General features: G+C 41.2%; 2 protein-coding genes across 3 annotated transcripts; one reads left to right on the top strand and one right to left on the bottom strand.

The window, feature by feature from the left end:
- LOC122049342 lies at window positions 1-1,273 on the bottom strand. Of its 2 annotated transcripts, none has more exons than XM_042610737.1 (4): window positions 1,046-1,273; window positions 849-963; window positions 507-770; window positions 1-420 (listed from the first exon to the last, which is right to left on the bottom strand). In XM_042610737.1, the coding sequence occupies exons 1-4, from the start codon at window positions 1,263-1,265 to the stop codon at window positions 162-164; spliced, it is 858 nt and encodes a 285-aa protein (XP_042466671.1). In that variant the 5' UTR covers window positions 1,266-1,273; the 3' UTR covers window positions 1-161. The 2 variants fall into 2 exon arrangements, with proteins under 2 accessions (XP_042466671.1, XP_042466670.1); XM_042610736.1 differs by having other exon boundaries at window positions 507-773.
- Window positions 1,274-2,832: 1,559 nt separating this feature from the next.
- On the top strand, window positions 2,833-6,107 carry LOC122046553 (cyclic nucleotide-gated ion channel 2-like). The gene is made up of 8 exons (XM_042607304.1): window positions 2,833-2,992; window positions 3,061-3,727; window positions 3,831-4,046; window positions 4,424-4,737; window positions 4,814-4,925; window positions 5,001-5,237; window positions 5,336-5,422; window positions 5,494-6,107. Exons 1-8 carry the CDS (start codon window positions 2,952-2,954, stop codon window positions 5,977-5,979), a joined length of 2,160 nt encoding a protein of 719 aa, XP_042463238.1. The 5' UTR covers window positions 2,833-2,951; the 3' UTR covers window positions 5,980-6,107.
- Window positions 6,108-25,579: the final 19,472 nt, after the last annotated feature.

Here is a 25,579-nt window from a genome sequence, read left to right on the forward strand (position 1 = left end):
TAGTTTACATTTATATCAATATATAGAGGCGTTTGGTTGTAGCAAAACAGGACTAGGCACCTCATGCTGCCCCCCTTCCAAAAGACATGCACATTCTATCTATTTACATCAGTTTTCTTCATCCTATTTGCACTTTCTGTTAATGGAGTAAACAAGAAAATCTAGAGGGATAGGATGTGCAACCCCTTCAGAAGCTTCATTAGCACTGCACAATCTGCTATGAGTTTCTGTGGAACCACTTCGCTGCCTGCAGCATGGAACAAGCTCTGTAACACTTCCCCGTTTGCAGTTTGGATCAGCCACCCTGCTCGATCTGTCTCCCCGCATTCATGGAATCTAGTGAATCGAATGATCATGGCGTGCTTCTCCAACTCATGGCACTCCATCCTTATATCTAGTGCCGAATAACCAGTCTCCAATCTACGACGACAAAGAGAATTCGATCGGAATCATGTGAGAACTGATTGAGTTCATACCGACAATTTCACAGGCAAACACTTACAGACCTTAGAAATTCAGATTCAATAACCTTCAATCTTCGAATGTAATTTTCTATGGAGTTCGAGAAAGAACCAGAAATGCAGCTAGAACTCCAAGCATCTGTCAGCACTAACTTGGCCGACATGTACACGATGCTTTCGTGCACTGCAATGGCGTCGGCACTGAGTAACCTAGACGAGAGAGGAGGAAACATCTTCTGCATTAGCTGAGTCGTCGAAGTCAACCTTCTGCTCGATCGAGCAGCTTTAGCCCAAGCGAACTCTCTCTTGCTGCTGCAATGATGAAGCTGCTTATCTCCGATCAACAAACACCAAGAACACAAAAGGAGAAAAAAAAACATAACCTACAGATGGAGGTCGAAAGTAGCTTCTTTGGGCTTCTCAAGCACTGTGATTTCCTGCGATATCACTTTTGCTCCACCAATTTTGTTTTCCGGTGAAGAAAAGCTCAGCATTTTGACACCTGATAGCAAACAGAAAAAGAAAAAAAAAGAGTAAGTGAATTTGGGGAAGAACTTACTTGCTCAGGTTGAGAAACCCCTCACCTGCATTGCACTCCATGTCTTCTCTGAGCCTTTTCCTCCATTCTAGGGCTTCCATGGAGCTCCCTTGGTGGAAGATAATCCTTGTGCTTCTTCCAGGCAGTGCAGAGCTTTTGATGCTGTTTAATGATTTCGATGGTGTTGTTGGTGGATGAAGATTAAAGAAAGCTTTATCTTTTTCTCTTGAATCGAGAAGATGGATTCTCCCAGGTCGCAACGCCATTGCGAATTGCACAGTGGAAATCGACTTGTAAGGGTCGGATCTCTTTCTCCAGATATATATCATTTTTTTCATATATAAATTTAAGCTATCTCGAATAGTTAAAATTTTAAATGAATCTTTTTTATAATTTTAATATGTCACATCAATATTATAAAATCGTATTAAAACATCCCAATGATTAAAATTTTAAATAAAATTTTTTATGATAGAATTCATATAATATGTAATTACATGACTCCATACATATATATCAATTTAATATAAAAAAATAGATTTAAATTTTTATTACTGTTCTTGAACTATAAATTTCAAATCTCATGTCTATAATGATTTAAACTTTTTTTTTCAGATTTTTTTATTTTAAAAATTGTACAGTGCTCACTGTAATCGATTGTCAATCGCATAGAGTGCAGGATTTTGATCCTTCATCTAGACATTGGCTTCCTCATCAATCAAATTACGAGTTGAAACTGAAGATAATCCAATTATGAGTGGATCTTGAATTTGCACTCTTGCGGATCTACAGATCAGAGAGTAGCTCTCTCCATACATATTCATGCCAAATTAAACTCTATATTGACAAAAGAATCGAATTTTGCAAATCTATTTTTGAGAAGAGTGACAAAGTCGAAGTCAGAAATAGGGAACACTCTGTTTATCTTCAACCTTATTTCTGGAAAACCAACAAATTATGGATGTGAGCAACAATTTCTCAATCCATCATAATAATTATTATTATTTTATTTTGATGTCAGCAATTCATCACACTTTGGGAAACAAATAATTGTGATTTTTGATCAGTTGGCCACTTGGCCTTATCAGATAGCATGCATTCCACATCCATCCCTCGTGGCCTCATCTCCAGCTAGTGGTGCTCTTTACAGGACAAAACTTGAGCATCTCCCTCCATAAACACATTTAAAATACTTTTATTATTTTTTTTATCAATCTTATTATAAAAAATCTTTTTAAGTTATTGATAACTACAAGGGTTTACCATATCAAATTACGATAGAGAGGACAGTTAGTCTGACATAGAACAAAGGCAAATAGACTTTTTATGGGGTCTAGTTAAGATGAATAGGAATGACACCGATAAATTAATCATTATTGTGCACGTGAGCGGCACGTGCAAGATAAGGAGGCGGCCAGGCTTGAGAGACTGGTGTTTTCGTGCTCTTCCAGTCCCTTCATCGCTAGTCCCGCGTCCGTCGCGACGCAGACACGTAAGCGAAGCGTGTCGTAACTCTCAGCCATTTGGCAGCGCATGCGCACGCCGATACACTTCAAGATTCGTAAAAGCTATGGTCCTCGCTTACCTCCGATCGGCTACGGAAGCTCGACCAGGCAACACGCTCCTCCCGTCGTCATTAGTCCGTAGAGCGTTGTGCTACCGCGTCAGGAGCTTCGCCTGTTTGAGAGAACAGCAGATCGCAGCTTTTATTTGTGGTCCGCAGTGTTCGGATTGGCCTGTATGGTCCAGACACACAACTCAAATTACCCCCTCTCAAGAAGTTAACAGCTGTCGAATCACGGTCTGTTTCGAGTGTTGGGTCTCGTCCACAGTTTGATTTCTAGGTTATAATATCTCACTCTGCTCTATAGTGCGAGCACAGAATGGCAATGGCCGCGTCGCTGTAGAATTATCTTCTCCTCTCTCATGGTTGACGTCATAATTCATGGAAGATGGCGCTGCTTTTCGCTAAGCTTCGCTCTTTCCTCTCATGGTCCGTTGATTAATTCAGTTAAAATTTTACGGCTTGGCTGCTCACAATGTGTTTGATTGAATTCCCAGGTCAAATGGATTGCTATGGAGGGCGAAGGACGCCGCCACTGCGAGCTCGGGCAGTGATGGCGACGACGACATCATCGAGAGCGGCCACCGCACTTTGCCTTCGGCGGAAGCTGTGCCGTCGGTTGAGTGCTACGCGTGCACACAGCCCGGCGTGCCGACCTTCCACTCCACTACCTGCGACCGCGTCAACTCCCCGGAGTGGGAGGCCTGCGCCGGTTCCTCGCTGATCCCCATCCGCCCCAGCCAGACTAACGTGTTGTTAAACCTCGGTCGGCCGAGCAAGCCTGCGTCGCTGTTCACCGGGCCAGCGTTGGACCCCCGCAGCGAGACGGTGCAGCGATGGAACCGCGCGATCCTGCTGGCCCGCGCCTTAGCCGTCGCGGTCGACCCCCTGTTCTTCTACGCGCTGTCCATTGGACGGAACGGCCGACCCTGCCTGTACATGGACGGCGGGCTGACGGCGATCGTCACGGCGCTGCGCACCGCCGCCGACGCTGTGCACGTCTTCCACGTGTGGCTGCAGTTCCGGATGGCCTACGTGTCGCGGGAGTCGCTGGTGGTCGGCTGCGGGAAGCTGGTGTGGGACGCTCGCATGATCGCCGCCCACTACCTCCGTTCCCTCAGCGGCTTCTGGTTCGACGTCTTCGTCATCCTCCCCGTCCCGCAGGTCCATTTCCCAAACATAGTAAACCTTAATCACGATCACTAAGTAAAAGAACAATCTTAACTCTGAGCAGTAACAGAGTAAAAAATTCCATTATATTTTTCAGGCTGTGTTCTGGTTGATAGTGCCGAAATTGATCAGGGAGGAGGAGATAAAGCTTCTGATGACAATACTTCTCCTTATCTTTGTGTTCCATTTCCTGCCAAAGGTATATCATAGTATCTCTGTGATGAGGAAGATGCAGAAGGTCACTGGTTACGTCTTTGGATCAATCTGGTGGGGTTTTGGCCTCAACCTCATCGCCTATTTCATCGCTTCTCATGTAAGTATAAAATGTTAAGTTTCTTGAACGATGTGAATCATGAAGTCGCGACTCTTCGCATATCAGAGTAGCGTCTTGTACTTTGCTTTCTCCGTACTATTGAATGGTACCGAGCATCTGTCATTAATACATCCAAAATGGTAATGCAACCCACGTTACATGCGACAAAAGCCACTTCTGCAGGGCCTGCAAACTTGCAAAATCTGATAACAACTCGACCACTGGAATCACCATCGTGATCCTTTCATCGGAGAACTTCCAAAAACCCTTTGAATTCTAGATTTAACTTTCAATCATGCAAAAGATGAAAAATAATAATAAAAAATTGTACAGTCGGAAATAAGTTAAAACACTTGATTTTTTTTTTGTATGGACAGGTTGCTGGTGGGTGTTGGTATGTTCTTGCGATCCAACGCGTGGCGGCGTGTCTTCGACAACAGTGCGAGAAGAACAACGACTGCAACCTTGCTTCTCTGGCCTGCTCCAAGGAAGTTTGTTACCAGTTCCCGTCCTCTGCCAACAATTTGGACTGTGAAAGTAATTTTGCAGGAATGAACAATACTCCAGTGTGTTTGAACGGTGACGGCCCGTTTTCCTATGGAATCTACAGTTGGGCTCTTCCTGTTGTTTCCAGCAACTCACTTGTCGTCAAGATCCTCTATCCCATTTTCTGGGGCCTAATGACTCTAAGGTAAATGCAATTTGCTTGATTGAACTCAACTGAAACAAAGAAAATAAAGATGTATAATAATCGTTGCATTTTTCAGTACGTTTGGCAATGATCTTGAGCCTACAAGTCATTGGCTGGAAGTTATATTCAGCATAATCGTTGTTCTTAGTGGCTTGATGCTGTTCACTTTGTTGATCGGAAACATTCAGGTAATAAATACCATTCATCTTTCAGAATTCTGATCCTTCAATGATCACAAGTGAGATTAATCTTTTTATCACCAGGTGCTGTTGCATGCTGTAATGGCGCGGAAGCGAAAGATGCAGCTGCGGTCGCGCGATATGGAATGGTGGATGAAACGGAGACAGTTGCCGTCGAGATTGAGACTGAGAGTGCGGCAGTACGAGCGGCAGCGATGGGCGGTGACCAGAGGGGAGGAGGAGCTGGAGATAATCAAAGATTTTCCGGAAGGCCTACGCCGAGACATCAAACGACATCTCTGCTTCGATCTCATTAAACAGGTACCGGACTAGCTAGATCTATGATTACAAAAAAAACAAAAAACAAACTAGATTTAGAGTTCTCTTCGATCTTCATCGAATGATCTGTGATCGATCAGGTGCCGTTGTTTCACAACTTGGACAATCTCATACTGGACAACATATGCGAAAGAGTGAAACCGCTTGTTTTCTCCAAGGGCGAAAAGGTATCGATTGCGATCTGTGGCTGCAAAAAGATGTAATCTTTGTGCGTAATTTGAGGCGTTCGTTCCTGCAGGTGATCAGAGAAGGGGATCCGGTGCAGCTCATGGTGTTCGTGGTCGGTGGCCAGCTGAAGAGCAGCCAGCGCCTGAGCAAAGGTGTGGTGGCCACTTGCAATCTCGGGCCCGGGAGCTTCCTCGGAGACGAGCTCCTCTCGTGGTGCCTCCGGCGGCCGTTCACCGATCGGCTGCCGGCCTCCTCCGCCACCTTCGAGTGCCTGGAGCCGACGGAAGCCTTCGGCCTGGACGCCCCCGATCTCAGATACATCACCGAGCACTTCCGATACAGATTCGCCAACGACCGGATGAAGCGAGCGGCGAGATTCTACTCGTCGAACTGGCGAACGTGGGCGGCCGTCATCATACAACTCGGCTGGCGCCGGTACAAGGCGAGGACTCGTGGCACGGTGAGCAGCGCGCCGGAGCACGGTGACAGCGAACGGCGGCTGCGGCTGTACGCTGCCATGTTCATGTCGATCCGGCCTCAGGACCATCTCGATTAGAGGAAATTAAATCGAATATCAGTATCAGTATTCATGCTGCAGATCGTATATATGCATGCTAATAAGAAATGTATGTGCGAAATATGTATAATTTATCAAATATTTTATCAAGTTTCTTGTTTCTTTAATATTTTTCTTTTCACCAAATTAAGTAATTATACGTCACTGATAAGGTAGAGTCTTTGAAGTTGAGGGCGAAGTCAAAAACTAGTTGATATGATGATTAAAGTTAAGGAGGGATCAGCATTCAGGACAAGTATTATCATGTGGCTCAGTCGATTAGACTATCACGTGGCTCGGTCGAATAGTCTAGTCGATCGCACCCTTTGTCTAATTGGATCCCGAGTCCTCCAGTTCGATGGAATCCCAAGTAGTCTTAGTTCAATTCAGAATCGAGTCCTCTCAGTCTGATTAAATATACTAGACGTACAGCTCGGTCAAACGAATGCTGAGTCCTCAAAGAGGTCGAGTTTTCCAGATGGTCAACATCCCTTAGCCGACCCAGACTCTGGACTCCTTTTCCGAGTAGATGCTGAGTCCTCAACGAGGTCAAGTCCTAAAAATGGCAATAGTCCTTAGCAGACCCGACCCCGTCCGAGAACAAGGTTCGACCAGACGTTATAGGGGAATTGATCAGCCTATTATCAAAGCTATTAATGGTCCATTAGCTCAATGACCTAATATTTCTTTTTGGCACTTTATGTAATTATTGTCAGAGAATCAAGGGAATATGCTTTGGGCAATCAGTGCGACGAAAGCTTCTACCTTGCAAAACACATAAATGGTAAGTCTATTATAGGAAAGACTGCGGTGTGTCAGATTGATTTATCTTATTTCAGAAATGCATTGATATTCATGCAAAGAGAAAACAACAGTATATGAGGGGTCTCCACCTACAGATGTAGGTAAGCTCCACTATCAGAGTTCACTGTTTGTCATTTCTGTTCTTCATTTCTTCCTCCGCCCTTTGTCCGACTTGAGCGTCGGAGTGTATGTACTGGGGACTCCTCCCTGGTCAAGTCACTGACGATTTCTTCTTCTAATTCTTCTCTTTGACACGCATGCTCCACTATAAAAATTCCTGCAAATAACGACGAGATTACTGACTGAATTTAATTCAGTCGGTAAATGCTGACTGAATTTAATTTAGTCGGAAATTACCGACTGAATTAAATTTAGTCTGTGACTACCGACGGAATTGGTTATTCCGTCGGTAATTATCGACTGATTTTTTAAATCAGTCGGTAATTTCCGACTGAAATAAGTTCAGTCGAAAAATCGCCTAAGAGTCAACGGATTTACAAGTTCCGGGTTAGCGGGTTCTGATATTACCGACGAAATTATTAATTTCGTCGGTAAATGCCTCTGGTTAACAAGTATAAGTTAACGGGTTTTAATTTAACGGGTGCGGGTGGAAAAGTTACCGACGGAAAATTAATTCCTTCTGTCTTTTGCCGACGGAAAATTAATTCCGTCTGTCTTTGTCGACGGAATTAAGTTTCCGTCGGCAGTTATCGACGGAATTAAGTGTCCATCGGAAAATACCGACGAAAGATTGATTTCGTTGATAACGTAGATTAAAATTAGGGCACGGGAGCTCCCTTTCCTCTCTGCGCGACCCGTGATTTTTCCTCTCTCGGCGATTTTTCAGCTTCGACGATCTCCTCTCCGCATCCAGTAGCCTCGTGCCCTCTCCCGTTCACTGTGATCCGCAACCAGCAACTCAGGTATGTTGGTGCAAAATCCCTCAGGTCAAGGTTGACCTGGTTAACCAAGCTGAGTCTTGGTTTGGGTTTAGATGTTTGACAATAAGATATTGATCGAAGAAGAGTCAAGTAGGTCAAAGTTGACCGGATACTTGACTGGGAAGTCCTAACTGGCAAGTTAGGCAGAAGGAAGTCCTAGTGAGTGAAGCTAGGCAGAAGGAAATCCTAGTGAGTGAAGCTAGGTGAAAGTCCTGGTGAGTGAAGCCAGGTGAAAGTCCTAGTGAGTGAAGCTAGGCAGATGGAAAACCCTAGTGAGTGAAGCTAGGTGAAAGTCCTGGTGAGTGAAGCCAGGCAAGGAAGGAAATCCAGATGGATCAAGGATGATCGGACATCTGGTGTTGGGAAGTCCAAGTAGGTCAAAGGATTGACTGGATACTTGGCAAGGAAGGAAATCCAGATGGATCAAGGATGATCGGACATCTGGTGTTGGGAAGTCCAAGTAGGTCAAAGGATTGATTGGATACTTGGCAAGGAAGGAAGTCCAGATGGGTCAAGGTTGACCGGACATCAAGTAGGTCAATGGAGTGACCGGATACTTGGCATGACGAGTAAAAGTCCAAGTGGGTCAAAGGGATTGACCGGACACTTGGTGGGGAGTCCTAGCAGGTCAAGATGCGAGGCATGATGTACCAACAGGTCAAGGTTGACGGATGTTGGTTAGGGAGGTTTGGGACTTGGTTTTGGGCAAAACCAAGTCTTTGGATCGATCCGTGGATCGATCAGATGTGGATCGATCGGTGGATCGATCCGGTTCTTCTGGACGGAGCCACGGATCGATCCGTGGATCGATCCAGGTCCCGATCGATCGGCCGATCGATCGGGCGATCGCCATAAGCGCCGGATCGATCCGTGGATCGATCGAGCCTTCGAAATCAGGCGCTCGGATCGATCCGTGGATCGATCCAAGCCTCCGATCGATTCGAACATTCGAATCGATCGGGATCCGACCGCGTCGTGTTTAAAGCCGCAGGCGAGCGTGGTCTTCGGCATCGCTTTACGAGCTCTTCTCAGATTCATTCCAGCTCCTCCACAGCTCTCTACAAGCACGTGATCGCCAGTTCTTGAAGGTTCTTGGAGGCTTTCCAAGTCAAGAGGCGGATCTATTGCAAGAGGAAGAAGTTAGGGTTAGGGTTTTTACTGCACATCTTGTAAGCTTTTGCTTAACTTGTATTTCCCTTTCTTCTTCTTGTACTGAGAGTCTTGTAGGGCTTCTCCGCCCTCGGTAGTTACCGAAAAGGAGTGTTTCATAGTGGAGGGTGCGTGCGTGGTGTGGATCCTTGGATTAGTCACCTCCTTTGGAGGTGGATACCAAGTAAAATCCTAGTGTTAGCGTGGTTGTATTTGTTTCTGTATTTTCCGCTGCATATCCTTGAAGAAACAAGCAACGCCAAGCGACGAGCATGCGACGAGCTATTCATCCCCCCTCTAGCTACTTTTGGTCCTAACAAGTGGTATCAGAGCAAGGCCGCTCTTCACCGGAATCATCGCCGGAAGGGTCAAGCATATCAAGAAAAGCTAGAGGGTGAAGAAGTTGGAGCAAATTCTTCAAGTTCAAGACTTTATCAAGCTCAACTTCAAGATGCAATTCCAAGATGGGCTTGGATTTGACACAAGGGTGGCTCCACCATACACTTCTACGAGTTTCGATTCTTGGAAATCAAGAATCGAAAATTTTCTTATGATGGAGATAGAGCAATGGTTTGCTTTAATGGAAGGTTTCAAGGCTCCAAGAAATTCAAAGGGCAAAGTTCTAAAGAAAAGCAAATGGAGCCCGGAGCAAGTCCAAAGGTGCGAGGCCAATGACAAAGTGACCAAGCTTTTGGTCAATTTATTGCCAAGCACCATCCTTTGCAAAATTGGAGAGTTTGAAGATGCAAAGGAGCTATGGAGCAAATTGGCCAAGCTTCATGAAGAGATCCCCTCCACTGTACAAGATCATGAAGAATCCAGAGAGGGTGACTCTTTGGAGCAAGACCAAGAGGAGGACTCCGAGGTTGAGAGATGCTCAACCTCCGAAGAAGAGGAAATCCAAGAAGCTTCATCCTCAAGGGAATGCAACGAAGGGAACAAGGAGGGAGCATACTCCTTGTTTCATGTTCAAGATGATGAAGCCTCCACCTCTAGGATTGAGGGGGAGCAATCCTTGGTGACGCCGGATCAAGAAGAAGGAGAAGCTTCTACATCCGGGTCAAGAGACGAAGAGGAGGAAGAAGATTCTACCTCCACAAGTCAAGAAAAATCAAATGGAGGAGAATCAAGGTCCGATCAAGAGGAAGCCTCTACCTCCGGATCCAAAGGAAAAGATGCCACCCCTACAAGCAAAGGTATAAATATTTCAATTAATAATAAAAATCATATTATATGCTTTGAGTGTAGGGAACATGGGCACTACAAGAGCAAGTGCCCTAAATTGGCCAAGAAGAAGGGCCAAGTGGCACAAAAAGGTAAGGTGAAGCCCAAGGAGACCATCCCCGGAACAAAGAAGAGCAAGGAGCACATTGTGTGTTTCTCTTGCAATCAAAAGGGGCATTATCGGAGTCAATGCCCTAAGGGGAAGAAGATGGTCAAGGCTCAAGGAGGAAGCTCAAGTCAAGGGGGAGCCTCTAAGGTAAAAAGGAAGGTAACATTTATTGAGCCTACCCCTTTACATTATGGTAAAAAGCATGATAGTTCTAACTTTTATCATTTTAATGCGATTTACCATAAGAATAGGAAGCATGAGGGCTTTAAGGAAAAGCATGTGGCCCTACATGCCAAAACTACTACATCTAAGGCTAGGAATGTAGGTAAAAGTCTAGGCAAGAACTCTAAGGATTGTAGCTACAAGCCTAGAAACAAAAATGCTCATGAACTTAATGGAAAAACAAAAACTAAGGACTTAGTGATGGAAAATCAAGTCTTGAGGTCAAGACTTGATAAAATTGAAAAGACCCTAAAAAGGATAGAAAATATCCTATTAGGGCAAAAAGGGCATAACCTAGGTTTAGGGGTACAAAAGCCATCCAATGGCCATAGAGGTTTGGGATACAAACCAAAGGCTAAGAAGGATGTGCCCTCTTACCATAGAGTTCCATATAGTTATGGAACAAACCCTAGGTCTAGTGGTCAAGCCAAAAATACTAGGGAAGTCATCCCTAAGAGTATTTTTGCAATAAATGTGACTAAGGCTTCTAAGAAGTCTAAGAAAGTCACAAACAAGGTCACAAGGGAGGCTATCCCTAGAGTTGACCTAGAAAGTGTGACCAAAGCCTCCAAGAAGCCAAACAAGGTCACTAGGAAGGTATCTAGGGAAGTTATCCCTAGTGAGTATCTAGAGCATCCAAGGAGCACCAATAGGTGTTGGGTTCCTAGGAGCATCTTCTCTACCCCATAGATGGGTTAGAGAGTGTCAACTCCGCTTAGAAGGGTAGTTAACCCAACTTTGAGGAAATTGACACTCAAGGAGCATTTTCAAGGTTTTTGTTAACCTTTGAAAATGAAATGGAACTATTATTTACTCCTTGAAAGAGTAAAATGTGCCTAGTGGTGAAAATTTGATTTTAATCTTAAAAGGCACATATTGGGAAATTCATAAGAGCTACCAAGTTGGGATTTTGGTATGTTCTTAGGAAATTTAAGGCAATCCGGGCCTTAACTTTGAAGTGCTACTCTTGTGAAAAATGAAATATGCCAACATTTGAGGATATGCTTAATTTCGACTGGCATAAATTAAACAAGGGAATTAGAAATGCCAATTTAGGCTTTGACATTTTCTTGAAGCACTTTAGGGCAATCTAGGTTTAAGTTGTAAGTTTAGCTAAGGTTTTAAGGATACTTAGATAGTTAATCTAGGTATATTTTATTTATGCTAAATCTTGCCATGATTGTTTGCCCATCATATGTCATGACATCATGTCTGTTTTTGCGTTCATGTTTTATTATGAAAAATCCAAAAATACCATGTCATGACATTCATACATCATGTAATTATAGGATATTTTCTTTTGAAAATTATTTCTTTTTGATGTATGTCATAACATTATCATGCATTAAGTTTAATTCCTTGTAATTAAGGACAAAAGGCATTTAACAACACTTATTAACAAGTGACATCCTAGGTGGGTGTCTAATATCTCCAAAATGCCTAGATAGATATGCATGATCCCTAGATTAGGGCAAAACCAAAATCTACATCTCACAAAGACCTATAAGATGACTTGTATGTGTTTTAGTGCACATTAGATACAAGTGAGATGTTAGGATGATGAACAAAACTCAAGATGTTGATTTAGTGCATTCTTTTGAGTTTTAGTTTCATCAAAACACATAGATATGTGTTTTCCCATCATTGGGAAAGCTAATGTACAAGTCATGTGCATTATGCCCAAGGAACATGGTGGGATATTGGTTTTGAAAAGTTTTCAAAATGATTTTGGAAAACCTTGGTGAAGGCTATCTTTTGATAGTAATCACCATTGAATAGTTAGACACAAACTTGAAGAAAACACTAAAGTTTTTGCAAGTTTTCAAGTTTGTGTCAATCTTTGAAAAGATGATGTATTTTCATAGAAAACTATTTTTCCTTGATAATATATGCCCTAAACAATGTCTACACGAAATTTCATAATTTTTGGATTTTTGTAGAATTTTCTAGGGGTTTCTGAAGTTGACTGAAATGGAATTTCAGCAACTATCAGAGCTCCGATCGATCCATGGATCGATTGGAGTGCCTGAATCGATCCATGGATCGATTCAGAAGGCAAATCTCACGCAAGCAGTAGATCGATCAGCCGATCGATCCAGGTATTCTGAATCGATCGGTGGATCGATTCAGAAAGGTTCAATCGATTGGAACCCAACTCCAATCGATCCAAGTTGCTGATTTTGGCTGGGAAAGCCTGATTTCAGCACTTTGAACCTATTTTAGTCTAGGTAACCATTCCAAACCCTTAAAATACATTTGTATACATAAAAAGGGTGTTTTCGTGTTGAAAACAAGGATGGAATGGTTAAGGAAGACTTCATTGAAGTTTAGGTTGAGGTTTGTTTCAAATTTTGAACATTTGAACCTCAAAACTTCTAAATCTGGGTTTCCTAAAGGTTTAGGGATTCCAAGTCATTGTTGGTGCAATGAAGTTACCACCATGTCTTTAGGGGAGGGACTCTTTAAAGACATGAAAATTATTTTTCATAAACCTTGGAAGGTGGTTAACCTTCTGTTAATAGAATGCTCATGGATGAGCAGTTGAACTTGAAATGGGGAGTGGATATCCTCATTATTTCAAGTGGGAACTCAAGATGTTAGAAAATGCTCAAGGTTGGGTATTTGTCTACATTGAGGAAGAAGTTAAGGATAAATGAAGGGTATGGGACCTTCATTATTGTGTTGATCACAATGAGTGAAGTTGTGATCACGATGAGCAACTCTTCAGGGGGAGAGTCTTCAACAGATGAAGTTGTTGAAGTGTGCCCAAAATTGGAGCATAGGTTGATGTGTGTCCAAAGACGGGTTGATGTGTTTTATTAGTAGGGGGTTGATGTGTGCCAATAGGGGGAGAATGAAAGGAAGTAAGTTAGGTTTTCATTACCTAGAGGGAGTTTGCCCTCTTAGGGGAGAATGAAAAGCTTAACTTATGTGTTCATTACCTAGTGGCATGAAGAAGGAGGCTATAGGATTAGCCTAACTTACATGTGGGATTGTAAGTGTTATTGTGGTATTGTCAAACATCAAAAAGGGGGAGATTGTTGGTGCAAAATCCCTCAGGTCAAGGTTGACCTGGTTAACCAAGCTGAGTCTTGGTTTGGGTTTAGATGTTTGACAATAAGATATTGATCGAAGAAGAGTCAAGTAGGTCAAGGTTGACCGGATACTTGACTGGGAAGTCCTAACTGGCAAGTTAGGCAGAAGGAAGTCCTAGTGAGTGAAGCTAGGCAGAAGGAAATCCTAGTGAGTGAAGCTAGGTGAAAGTCCTGGTGAGTGAAGCCAGGTGAAAGTCCTAGTGAGTGAAGCTAGGCAGATGGAAAACCCTAGTGAGTGAAGCTAGGTGAAAGTCCTGGTGAGTGAAGCCAGGCAAGGAAGGAAATCCAGATGGATCAAGGATGATCGGACATCTGGTGTTGGGAAGTCCAAGTAGGTCAAAGGATTGACTGGATACTTGGCAAGGAAGGAAATCCAGATGGATCAAGGATGATCGGACATCTGGTGTTGGGAAGTCCAAGTAGGTCAAAGGATTGACTGGATACTTGGCAAGGAAGGAAGTCCAGATGGGTCAAGGTTGACCAGACATCTGGTGGAAGTCCAAGTAGGTCAATGGAGTGACCGGATACTTGGCACGACGAGTAAAAGTCCAAGTGGGTCAAAGGGATTGACCGGACACTTGGTGGGGAGTCCTAGCAGGTCAAGGGAGTGACCAGATGCGAGGCATGATGTACCAACAGGTCAAGGTTGACCGGATGTTGGTTAGGGAGGTTTGGGACTTGGTTTTGGGCAAAAACCAAGTCTGGATCGATCCGTGGATCGATCCAGATGTGGATCGATCGGTGGATCGATCCATTCTTCAGAAGCTCGGATCGATCCGTGGATCGATCCAGAGGTCTGATCGATCGGCCGATCGATCGGGCGAGTCCCCGCGATAAGCGCCGGATCGATCCGTGGATCGATCGCAGTGGCTTCGAAATCAGGCGCTCGGATCGATCCGTGGATCGATCAAGCCTCCTCGATTCGAACATTCGAATCGATCGGGATCCGACCGCTGGCGTCGAGCCGCAGGCGAGCGTGGTCTTCGGCATCGCTTTACGAGCTCTTCTCAGATTCATTCCAGCTCCTCCACAGCTCTCTACAAGCACGTGATCGCCAGTTCTTGAAGGTTCTTGGAGGCTTTCCAAGTCAAGAGGCGGATCTATTGCAAGAGGAAGAAGTTAGGGTTAGGGTTTTTACTGCACATCTTGTAAGCTTTTGCTTAACTTGTATTTCCCTTTCTTCTTCTTGTACTGAGAGTCTTGTAGGGCTTCTCCGCCCTCGGTAGTTACCGAAAAGGAGTGTTTCATAGTGGAGGGTGCGTGCGTGGTGTGGATCCTTGGATTAGTCACCTCCTTTGGAGGTGGATACCAAGTAAAATCCTAGTGTTAGCATGGTTGTATTTGTTTCTGTATTTTCCGCTGCATATCCTTGAAGAAACAAGCAACGCCAAGCGACGAGCACGCGACGAGCTATTCACCCCCCCCCTCTAGCTACTTTTGGTCCTAACAAGGTATGCTCCTCTCCCCTCTCGTCTCTTCCTTTTCACACCCATGACAGCCACCGCGGCTTGCTCGCGGCCAGTGGGCCGCCGCTGGCGGTTTCTTGGCAGGCCAGCCGCCACATGCCGGCTGTTGGAGGTCGGCCGCCGGAGGCCGGTTGATATAGGCGCTTGTCTGTGACATGCCGACCGCCACAGGCCGGCTGCTAGAGGCCTGCCACCGCAGGCCGGCCTCTGTAGGCGCCTGCGGCGCTTGCTCGCGGCCAGCCGCAGGGGCATGCTCGCGGCCAGCCGCGGGGGCCTGCGCTCTGCCAGCCGCGGGGGCCTACTCGTGGCCAGCCGCGGGGGCCTGCTCATGGCCAGCCGCGGGGGCTTGCTCGCGGACCCCCGTAGAGTTCTGCTCGCAGCTGGCCACTTTAAGCGTCTGCTCGGGCTGGTCGCAGGGGTTGCTTGCGGCCTACTATCGGCTAGCCGCAGGGGTTGCTCACGTCTATGCCGGCTACCGCAGGAGTGCATATCGTGGTCATTGTTTGCTGCATGTTCATTATTCTATATATTAGATTTGTTTTACTTTCATATATGTATGGTTATTTTATTTAATGATGCTCTAAGCAACAACATGTGTATATTAGTTTTATTTATTTGCTTTAGTGTAGAGGAGATTTTCGGTAATATGATATGAAGATCGTGAGATGAAATTGTGCACATAATGCTTTATTTAAGCTTATTCCAAGTTATATAAGTTTAATAATATTTCAAATTATAATATCATTAGGTAACAATGTATATGAACAAATCTTGGATGTACAATCGATTAGACAATAGTTTTATCATAGATTATTTTATTGCTGAAGTTGAACAGTTTGTGAACTTTGCTAAAAGTCATCCAGAATGTATGAATGATGCTGAGTTACGGTGCCCGTGCAATCATAAAAAATGTCAAAATAGAGTTTTTCGTGATGAGGATACTATAAAAATGCACATATGTAGAAATGATTTTATGTCAACTTACTACAATTGGTACTGTCATAAAGAGCCTTATTTATATGAACCAATTGAGCCTTCTGGTGGTTCGTCTTCTGGGACTACTGTTACCGCTCCTGAAGCATCAAATAATATTGATATTTCAATGCAATCAATGGTTCAAGATGCGATGAATGCAGTTGATTATTCGAATATAGATGAAATACCAACCCCTGAATATCAGCAACTATATGAAATGTTAAAGGCTAGTGAAAGAGAAGTGTCGGAAGGCATTCCTTCTGGTCATTCTCAACTATTAGCTACTGCAAGGTTATTGAATATGAAAGCAGAACATCATTTTTCTGAAAGATGTTACGATGACATTTGTTAATTGATGTCAGAGTTGCTCCCTGCTGATAACATAATGACTGATAGCTTCTATGAAATAAAGAAATTGATCAGAGATTTAGGTTTGCCTGTAGAGAAGATTGATTATTGTATAAACAACTGCATGATATTTTGAAATGAAGACAGTGATCTGAATGAATGTAAAATCTGTACTCACCCTCGCTTTAAGCATCACACTCGCATACCAAGGAAAAAGAGGAAAAATATTACTTGGAAAGCGATGTATTATTTTCTGTTAACTGCTAGACTTCAACGCTTGTATGCATCTGCAACTATAGCTGGCCACATGATGTGGCATCATGAGCATGAGCATGAGCATGAGCACGAAGGAGGTATAATGTGTCATCCTTGTTATTCTCCTGCATGGAAACATCTTGATACTGTGTTTCCTTCCTTTGCAATGGAACCACGTAATGTGAGATTGAGATTTTCTGTTGATGGATTTCAACCATTTGGTCAGTCGGGATAACAATATTCATCTTGGCCAGTTATATTAATACCGTACAACTTACCGTCATGGATGCGCATGAAAGATGAATTTATATTTCTTACAGTACTTATTCCTGATCCAACCAATCCCAAAGATAAGATAGATGTTTTTTTTACAACCTCTAATTGCTGAGCTGAATGAATTATGGAATGTAGGGTCGGTGACTTATGATGTTGCAAGTAAAACTAATTTTACATTGTATGTTGCCTTATTATGGACGATCAGTGATTTTCCAACATACTCAATGTTGTCGGGATGGAGCACGGCTGGTAAATTAGCATGCCCACATTACATGACAGAGTTCGATGCATTTTCATTACCTTGTAGTGGGAAGGTATCTTGGTTTGATAATCATCGTAAATTTTTACCACTAGATCACCCTTTTAGGCGAAATATGAAAAAAAAATTCTAAAGAATGTTGTAGTCAGAAAACCTCCCCCAACAGTCCATGCTTCAGGTGAAGAAATCATTGAACAAATAGATAGTTATGGATTTATCCTAGTATCTCAGCCTAATTCTGATGAGATAAATAAATATCTTGTTATGATGTGCAAGTGTGGTTGGAAGAAAAGGAGCATATTCTGGGAGCTGTCTTATTGGAAGTATCTACTATTCGACATAATATAGATGTGATGCATGTTGAATTTTTTTTTTTTTGATAATATCTTCAACACTGTGATGAATGTACCTGGAAGAACTAAGGACACTGCAAAATCACGTGAGAAATTAAAGAAACTAGTCAACATACCAGAGTTGCATCAAAATGAAACAACCAATAAGTTTTCAAAAGCTTGTTATACATTGGACAAAGATGGTAAACAAGCTTTATGTAGAATTGGTTAAAAGAAATTAAATTCCTAGATGGATATGCGTTGAATATGACTCGATACGTTGACATGAACAAATTAAAGATGTTTGGAATGAAAAGTCATGACTGTCATGTGTTCATGCAAAGACTTATTCCAATAGTTTTTCATGATTTACTTCCCAATAATATTTGGCAAACACTTATAGAGTTGAGTCTTTTTTTTAGAGATTTGACAATGAGGTGTATTATGATGGTCGATATGCTTCAGCTAGAAACTGGCATTTCTCTCATACTTTGTAAGCTGGAGCGCATATTTCCACCTAGTTTTTTTGATTCAATGGGACATCTATCGGTACATTTACCATATGAGGTATGAATAGCTGGCCTGTGCAGTACAGATGGATGTATCCATTTGAAAGATTTTTGAGAAAATTAAAAAATAATGTTCGTAATAAAGTAATAGTTGAAGGGTCAATATGTAATGCTTATCTGGTTGAGGAAGCATCTTCTTTCTGCTCTTATTATTTTGCTGATAATGTTAAAACCAGATATCGCAAATGTCCTAGAAATTTCAATGATACTCAGAATATAGACCCATCGATGCTTTCTATTTTTAAATTTTCTGGTAAATCAATGGGTGCATTTGTTTCTAGATGGTTAACTTAACAAGAATATCATGCTGCAAGAATATACATACTCTTAAATTGTGATGAGGTCAAACCATACATAAAGTAAGTTAACTTCTCTAATCAAGCTTTTATTTCATTGTACTTATTTGCTTGATATCCTAATTTTCTTATAATTACTTATGTGTGTAGATCTTATGATCATTTATACATGTTTTGACACACATTCACTTACTTTATTCACATATATTCTGTGCATGTTCACCTCTCTTAGCATATATTCAGCATAAATACTCTTTTGTTTGGACATCTACTCTTTGTGTGTTTTCTTGTTGATAGGACGTGATTTGGAGCAGAAACAAAGCTTAAGTGGAGTCTAGAGCTTCCAAGGTGTCGTGTCCAGGCCGTGTGAAATTTCTGCACTACAGACTAAAACCAAAATAGCCATAACTTTCTACTCAGTTAGAGTTTTGGGCTGTTCTTTATACCAAATTGTATATAACCTCAAAATATACAACTTTGATGAAGACCTCAACTCAATAATACCACGTTAAGATGTGTTAAAATGATCTACACGGTCTTGATACAATTCTGCACGGTCAGAGCAGAAGGAAGGCACGGTCGTGCCAATTCGCATGGTCGTGCGGTGTAACCAGAGTAGAAGGAAGGCATGGCCGTGCCAATTCGCACGGTCGTGGGGTGTAGCCAGAACAGAAGGAAGGCACGGTCGTGGCACGGGTCGTGCGGCGCCCATGCCCTAACTTATAAAAGGGTCAAGAACCCTATTCTTGGGGGCATATTTGGTTCGGGATTTCGTCCCTCTCATCAGGAAAGGGTTCTCCCCTTCAGGGGAAACCCTAGAGCTTCATCCACCGCTGTTCCTTGACGTTTCGTCCATCTTTAGAGCAAGGAGGCATCCCCAAGACATCAGAAACCTCGGCAAACATCTTTTCTTCCCCTTCTTCTCACATCAAGGGTTGTAAGTATTTTTTACTGTATGTTCTGGGGTTGTTCTTCCCTCACAATGGAGTAGATCTCCTTTTCTATGTATGTAGGGAGTAGTTTTGAATAGGGTTTGATGTAAGACTCATGTTTATGCCTTTACTTATTGGATGATTTTGCTTGCTTTGTTTCTATTTGATATGCATGAGAATTGCTGAGATTATCTCATCATACTGATCGATTGTGTAGGAATTGCTGATTTCCTAAAGAGAGGATCTTAGATCGTACACCCGAGGGGCCCTAGTGATAGGGGTAACCCGTTCACGGACATCTAGGATGCTCCCTTGAAAGGAGAGACAACTTCTTCATAAGAAAGTAAGAGACCGAACTAAACCCTTATCTCTATCCTTAATGACACCGATTGAATTTGCATTCTTATGATCTACCGAGGCGCCCTAGTGACAGGGGTTAATCGTAATAGGATTTCACAGGGATCTTCTCCGTTTAGTGCTTAAGGATAGCAGCTTTAACTTCCGGCGAATGCATGTTGATTGACAATGAGGAAAAGATAGAACATGATACATCAGGTTCCACCACAACGAAACCGAAATCCTAGAATCCATTTCCCAAAGCTCAATTCCCTCCAAGATCAATTCTTTCATCCTTCTCTTTCTCTCTTCAATCACTCTCGTTAGTTTGCAAGCGCTAAAGCCAACTTTCGACCGTCTAGATAACTTACTTTGCGACATCTCTAGTGCTTAATCAACAGTCTCTGTGGTTCGCCAAAGCTTTGTTTATATTAATCAAATTAAGTTATCCATGCTTAGTCAAACTAACTGGAACACTTGCTTAATTTGACTAATCAAGTGAAAGCTACTACCTATAGGTAAACAGCTAGCAACTAAAGGTTAGACATTTATTTAAAAGTAGGTTTTTACTCATGCTTGGACTCTATACTTTAAAAAAAAATTTGGCGTTAAAATTTTTTTTGGCATTGAAATAAAAATTATTTTTGACTTAGCTTTGAAATAATTGTTTTTTAACTTAGCTTTGAAATAAAAAATTATTTTTGAGTTAGCTTTGAAATAAAAATTATCTTTTGACTTAGATTTGAAATAAAAATTATTTTTGAAAATTATTTCTAACTTATTGTTAAGCTTACGATAGGATTAAAATTATTTTAAAGCTTAATATTGATTAAAGCTAAAAGTTTAAGCTTAGTGTTTTCAAAGTTCTTACTGTGTATTTTTTAAGTACTTACTTGGGGCTTCCTTTTCATATCTTTTAAAAGCTAAAGTGATTAACTAGGTTTTTAAAATTCTTTAGGTTTAAGTCATTTTTCTTAAACTTCAAAATTTTCTAAGTAATATTTTTTTAACTATTTTTTTAAGGCTGCCTTTCAGGGGAGCTAAATATTTCCTATCTTTCTTTTTCTCTATTTTTAAGTAATATTTTTGATATATAGCAAAGGGAGAGAGGAAAGTATAAGTTAAGTGATCAAAGACCAATTTAGTTCAATTATTCATCTTTGATTTCTATTGCATTTATGCTTTTATGTACTTGTATGCATTTATACTAGTATGTTTTACTTAACTTTGATTTCTATTGCATTTATACTAGTATATTTTACTTAACTTTGATTTCTGCTGTCATAATAAAAAAAGGAGGAGATTGTTGGTGTGGGAAGCATCCGACGATCGAACCTAAGTTTTGATAATGACAAAAGGTTCAAAGTTAAGGTTATTTGTTATCTAATGAGTTTGATTGAGATTGCAGGAAAGTCCTAAGTGTACTTAGGCAAAAGTCCTAGCTGCGGTTAGGCAGGTGGAAAATCCTAGGGGGTGGTAACCCTAGGTCTTAGGGGGTGGTAACCCTAAGCGAAAAGTCTTGGCAGGTTGAGAGCTTCAGGTAAAATCCTAGGGGGTGGTAACCCTAGGTAGACCCGACCCAGGGCCGGGTCTGGCCCGGACCCGGCCCGGGCCCGTAATCGGGTCAACGGGCCGGTTGCCCGTTGACTCGGTTCATTGATTGTAAAACTGGTGAACCGTCGGTTAACCGGCGGTTCAGCCGCAAATTTTTTTTATTTTAAACGGCTTGAACCGCTGGTTAACCGGCGGTTCATAGCCGTTGGCGGTTCGTAGCCATTGGGAGGGTTTTTTGGAATTTTTTTTTCAACGGTTAGGATCATTTGACCATTTTTTGATCAACGGCTATGATTTAGTGTCCGTTACTATCAAAACTCTATAAATAGAGAGCTCATTTTATCATTTTTCACACACATCTTCTCTACTCTTAATCTCATTTTCGTATTCTCTAATCTCTACACGCTTTCGTTTTCAATTTTCAATTACAATGGAAGGAGGCCGCGGAGGTGCATCATCTCGAGCTCGGAAGGGAAAGCAAATAATGAATCCGCGGGAGGAGGACCCCAACATTCAATCCACCGATGATGAGATCGAGCATCTTCCGAATCCGATACCCGAAACACAAGGAAGTACCGATGCAATTACTTCTAAGGTTCGGGAACTTCCTCCTCTAAAGTCTTCTATTTTTACTAAACATTTTGAGAAGGTCACTCTTCCGTCGGGAGAAATGCGTGCAAAATGTAAGCACTGCAATGCTTCCTACAAATTCCAAGACAGCGGCGGCTATGGGTCGTTGAAACGACATGTAGAAACGAAGCACCTGACGGAATATGAACTCGACCATTCTCGAACACAATTATCAAGATTTTCTTCAACTAGCGGTAGTACCGATTCCGGTTTATTTTTATATTCGGATAATAAATTAAGAGAATCATTAGCTAAATTTGTTTCCGTAGAACATCTTTCTTTTAGTTTTGGATCTAAATGCATATTTGAAGATTTTTGTAAAGAATCTCTTAATCCATGTACTAAACGTGTTTCTAGGACTACACTTACTCGTACAATTAAAAAATTAGTAAAACAAGGAAAAAAGAATTTAATTGATGAATTTAGTAAATTAGATAATAAAGTTTTTTTATGTTCCGATATTTGGAGTGATCATTGGCAAACACATTCGTATATGGGTGTGACTTGCCATTGGATCGATAACTCTTGGAACCTCCAAAAAAGATTATTAGCTTATAGAGTTTTTGATGAATCACATAATGCTCATAATATCGCACAATTATTATGTTTAATTTTAGAAGAATATGATTTAACTCATAAAATATTTTCAATATCATTAAATAATGCTAGTTCTAATACCGCCTGTATAGATGATCTAAAATTTGTTTGTCAACCTATTATTGGAGGTTTATTTTTTCATATTCGTTGTGTATGCCATGTTTTAAATTTATGTGTTCAAGATGGTTTAAAAATTTTAGAAAGTTATGTTAAACCAATTAGAATTGCAATTTCTTATTTATGGTCTCATCCATCTATAATGAAACAATGGGGTAGGTTTTGTAAAATTAATGGAATGAGACCTAAAAAATTTCCACGTGATGTACCAACACGTTGGAATTCAACATACCAATTATTACAAGATTCATTTCAATATAAAGAATTATCATGTTCATTTTTTGCACAAAACACTAATACTAATATATATTTATTTTCACAACAATGGAATATTTGTAGTAGTATTTGTGAAATTTTAAAAGTATTTAATGATGCAACCGAACAACTTTCCGGTGTTTATTATCCCACTGCTCAATTAGTTTTAGAAAATTTTTCTAATATAGTATTAGTTTTAAATGAACATATTAATAATGAATCTTTATCTCCTTGCATCTTAGCTATGAAAACTAAATGGGAAAAATATTTTTATTTAATTCCTGAAATTTATTTAATTGCATTTGCTTTAGATCCTAGATTTAAATTAGAAGTTTTACAAGAAATGTTAACTTTATATTATGACGCTTTAATTCCAATTAAAGATTCTTCAATTCCCCTGATCCAGTTAATATTATATATAATGTTAGAATTTATTTATATGATATTTATAATCAATATTATGCAAAATATGGAATATAAATTAATATTTCTGAAATTCAACAAACTACTAGTAGTAATTTAAAACTTATAAAAGCACAACTCTTATTAAAAGAACGAACAAAACGTCCACGAGGATCCTCAAGTTCCACACAGGAATTTGAGAATTATTTTATGACTTCTTTTGATTTTAATGAAGCAGATAGCGAAAACTTCGATATCTTAAAATGGTGGTCACAGAAGGCTCAAAGCTTTCCCGTTCTCTCCGTGATCGCAAAAGAAATTTTAGCTTGTCCAGTGTCAACTGTTGCTGTGGAGCAGACGTTTAGTGCTGGCGGCAACATATTAGATGAACGACGATCAACTTTGTCTCCTAACTCATTGGAAGCCCAAGCATTACTGGACGATTGGACCAGAGCGGAGAAAAGAATTCAAGGAATGCAACTTTCAGATGACGAAGTTGAATATTTTGATACTGAAGGAACAAATACGACAGGAACAGAAAATGGAAGTGAATGAAAATGTAAAATGATAAAAATGTAAAATGATAAAAATGTAAAAGAACTACGTGAGATTTGATTCCCCTAAAGGGATACGTAGGCAGCTTAAATAAGTGCAAGCTCTTTTTTCAATAAATTTTAATTTCTAATTTTTAATGTTTAATATTTAATATTTAATATTTAATTTTTTTTAGCATATTAATCTTGAACCGTGGCGAACCATGACGAACCGTGAACCGGCGGTTCTGAACCGTGAACCGTAACCGCCTCGGGCGGTTAAGGTTAAGGGTCGACCTGCCTGGAACCGTCGAACCGGCGGTTCCAAACCGTCGAACCGTCGGTTCCGAACCGTGGTCAGGTCTAACCCTAGGTTGAAATCTTGGCGTCGCGAACCAGGTGGAAGTCTGGACGGGTCGTGGAGCGGACGTCCAGCATGAAGACCGAAAGACTCGAGTGCCGAGCAAAAGTCCAGTTGGTCTGGAGGATCAACTGGCAACAGGTATATTCTCCTGAGTGGAGTAGGTGAGGACGTGTTCCCCGGTGAAGGAACATTAAGCGTCGGTTCGACCTAGAGTTTCTATGAAACTCAAAGTTAGAACCGGACAATCGGAGGCTGTCGCATTTCTTATATTATATATTATTTTATGCCTAGACTAACTTTATTTTTTAAAAAATAAAGTTGCTGGAGAAAGCAGGTCCGGGAGCTCAGACCCAAAAGCTATCGGGAAGTTGACGTGGCGTGCGCGGAGTGGCCGAGCAACGTGGTCTAGGAGGGGCGCTCGAAACGACCTATATAAGGAGTCTCGACCAGAAGCCTCTACACAACTCAACGAACAACTTCTGCTTCTTCGAGCTGCTCAAAAAATGCCTCCATTACGCCCGAAAGCTCCGACGATGATCCTTTTAGAAGAATTTCTCACAAGAGCTGTCGGTATTCTATTTATTTCAAAAGTTATTATACTACAATTGTAATTCTTTGTACTATATTGAATTGATTAGTAATTTCCCATCGAAAGCACTCTTACATGCGGGCCTTGGAGTAGGAGTTGCCCAAGGCTCCGAACCAAGTAAAAAATCCTTGGTGTTAGCGATTGCTTTTGGTTCTTACTTTATTTCTGTTGCGTATTCACATTATGTTTTTCGAAACGAAAGTGAAAGCCACGAGCGCTATTCACCCTCCCCTCCTCTAGTGCTTTCGATCCAACATTTATATCCTTCGCAAACAACTGACTTTGAAGATCTTTGATTTTTTTCTCTCTTGTTCTGCTATAATTTTATCTTTTATTGCTATAATTCTATCCTTTTTATTAATTGTTTTGTCCTTGACAACTATTATAGTTTTTAAATTATTGGCAAAGATTTTAATCTCATCAATTAACTCATAAATTCTTGTCTCCATCTTTGCAATGAGCTAGACGTTGCCCTCAACAGAGACTCCAAATGAACAATTTCACCCACCCTTGCTTGGCAAATTGTACAAGATTCTTTCTCCTGAACATATTCTGTAGTATATTCCTAAGCTTCAGCCACCTATTTAAGAACTTGTTCAGGAATTTTCTCAAAAATTGATTGTATAAATACATTAGTAATTTGTTAATCTATATGCTCTACAACAACTTCTAGGGAATCATTTGAAAGTAGATGTAGCTCTAGATCTGATGGACTTAAATCAACAATTATTTTGGCAACATGTAGTTCTACAATCCTAGACTTTATTGTCTCTACACGAGAGTTTGACCACTTCCATCTGCATATTCTTGAAAAGGCAGGTTGTCTGTAAGGATCCATTATTCTGACATGTTCACACATCCACACCTGTAATACAATAAAAATGGTTAAATATGAAATTTTATGCATAAAATATATGAATCTATCATTAAATTTAAGATCTTACAACGAGGAGATGTGCAAACCCTTTTAG

Source organism: Zingiber officinale, chromosome 2B, assembly GCF_018446385.1.
Source record: "Zingiber officinale cultivar Zhangliang chromosome 2B, Zo_v1.1, whole genome shotgun sequence".
Taxonomy (NCBI): Eukaryota; Viridiplantae; Streptophyta; class Magnoliopsida; order Zingiberales; family Zingiberaceae; genus Zingiber; species Zingiber officinale.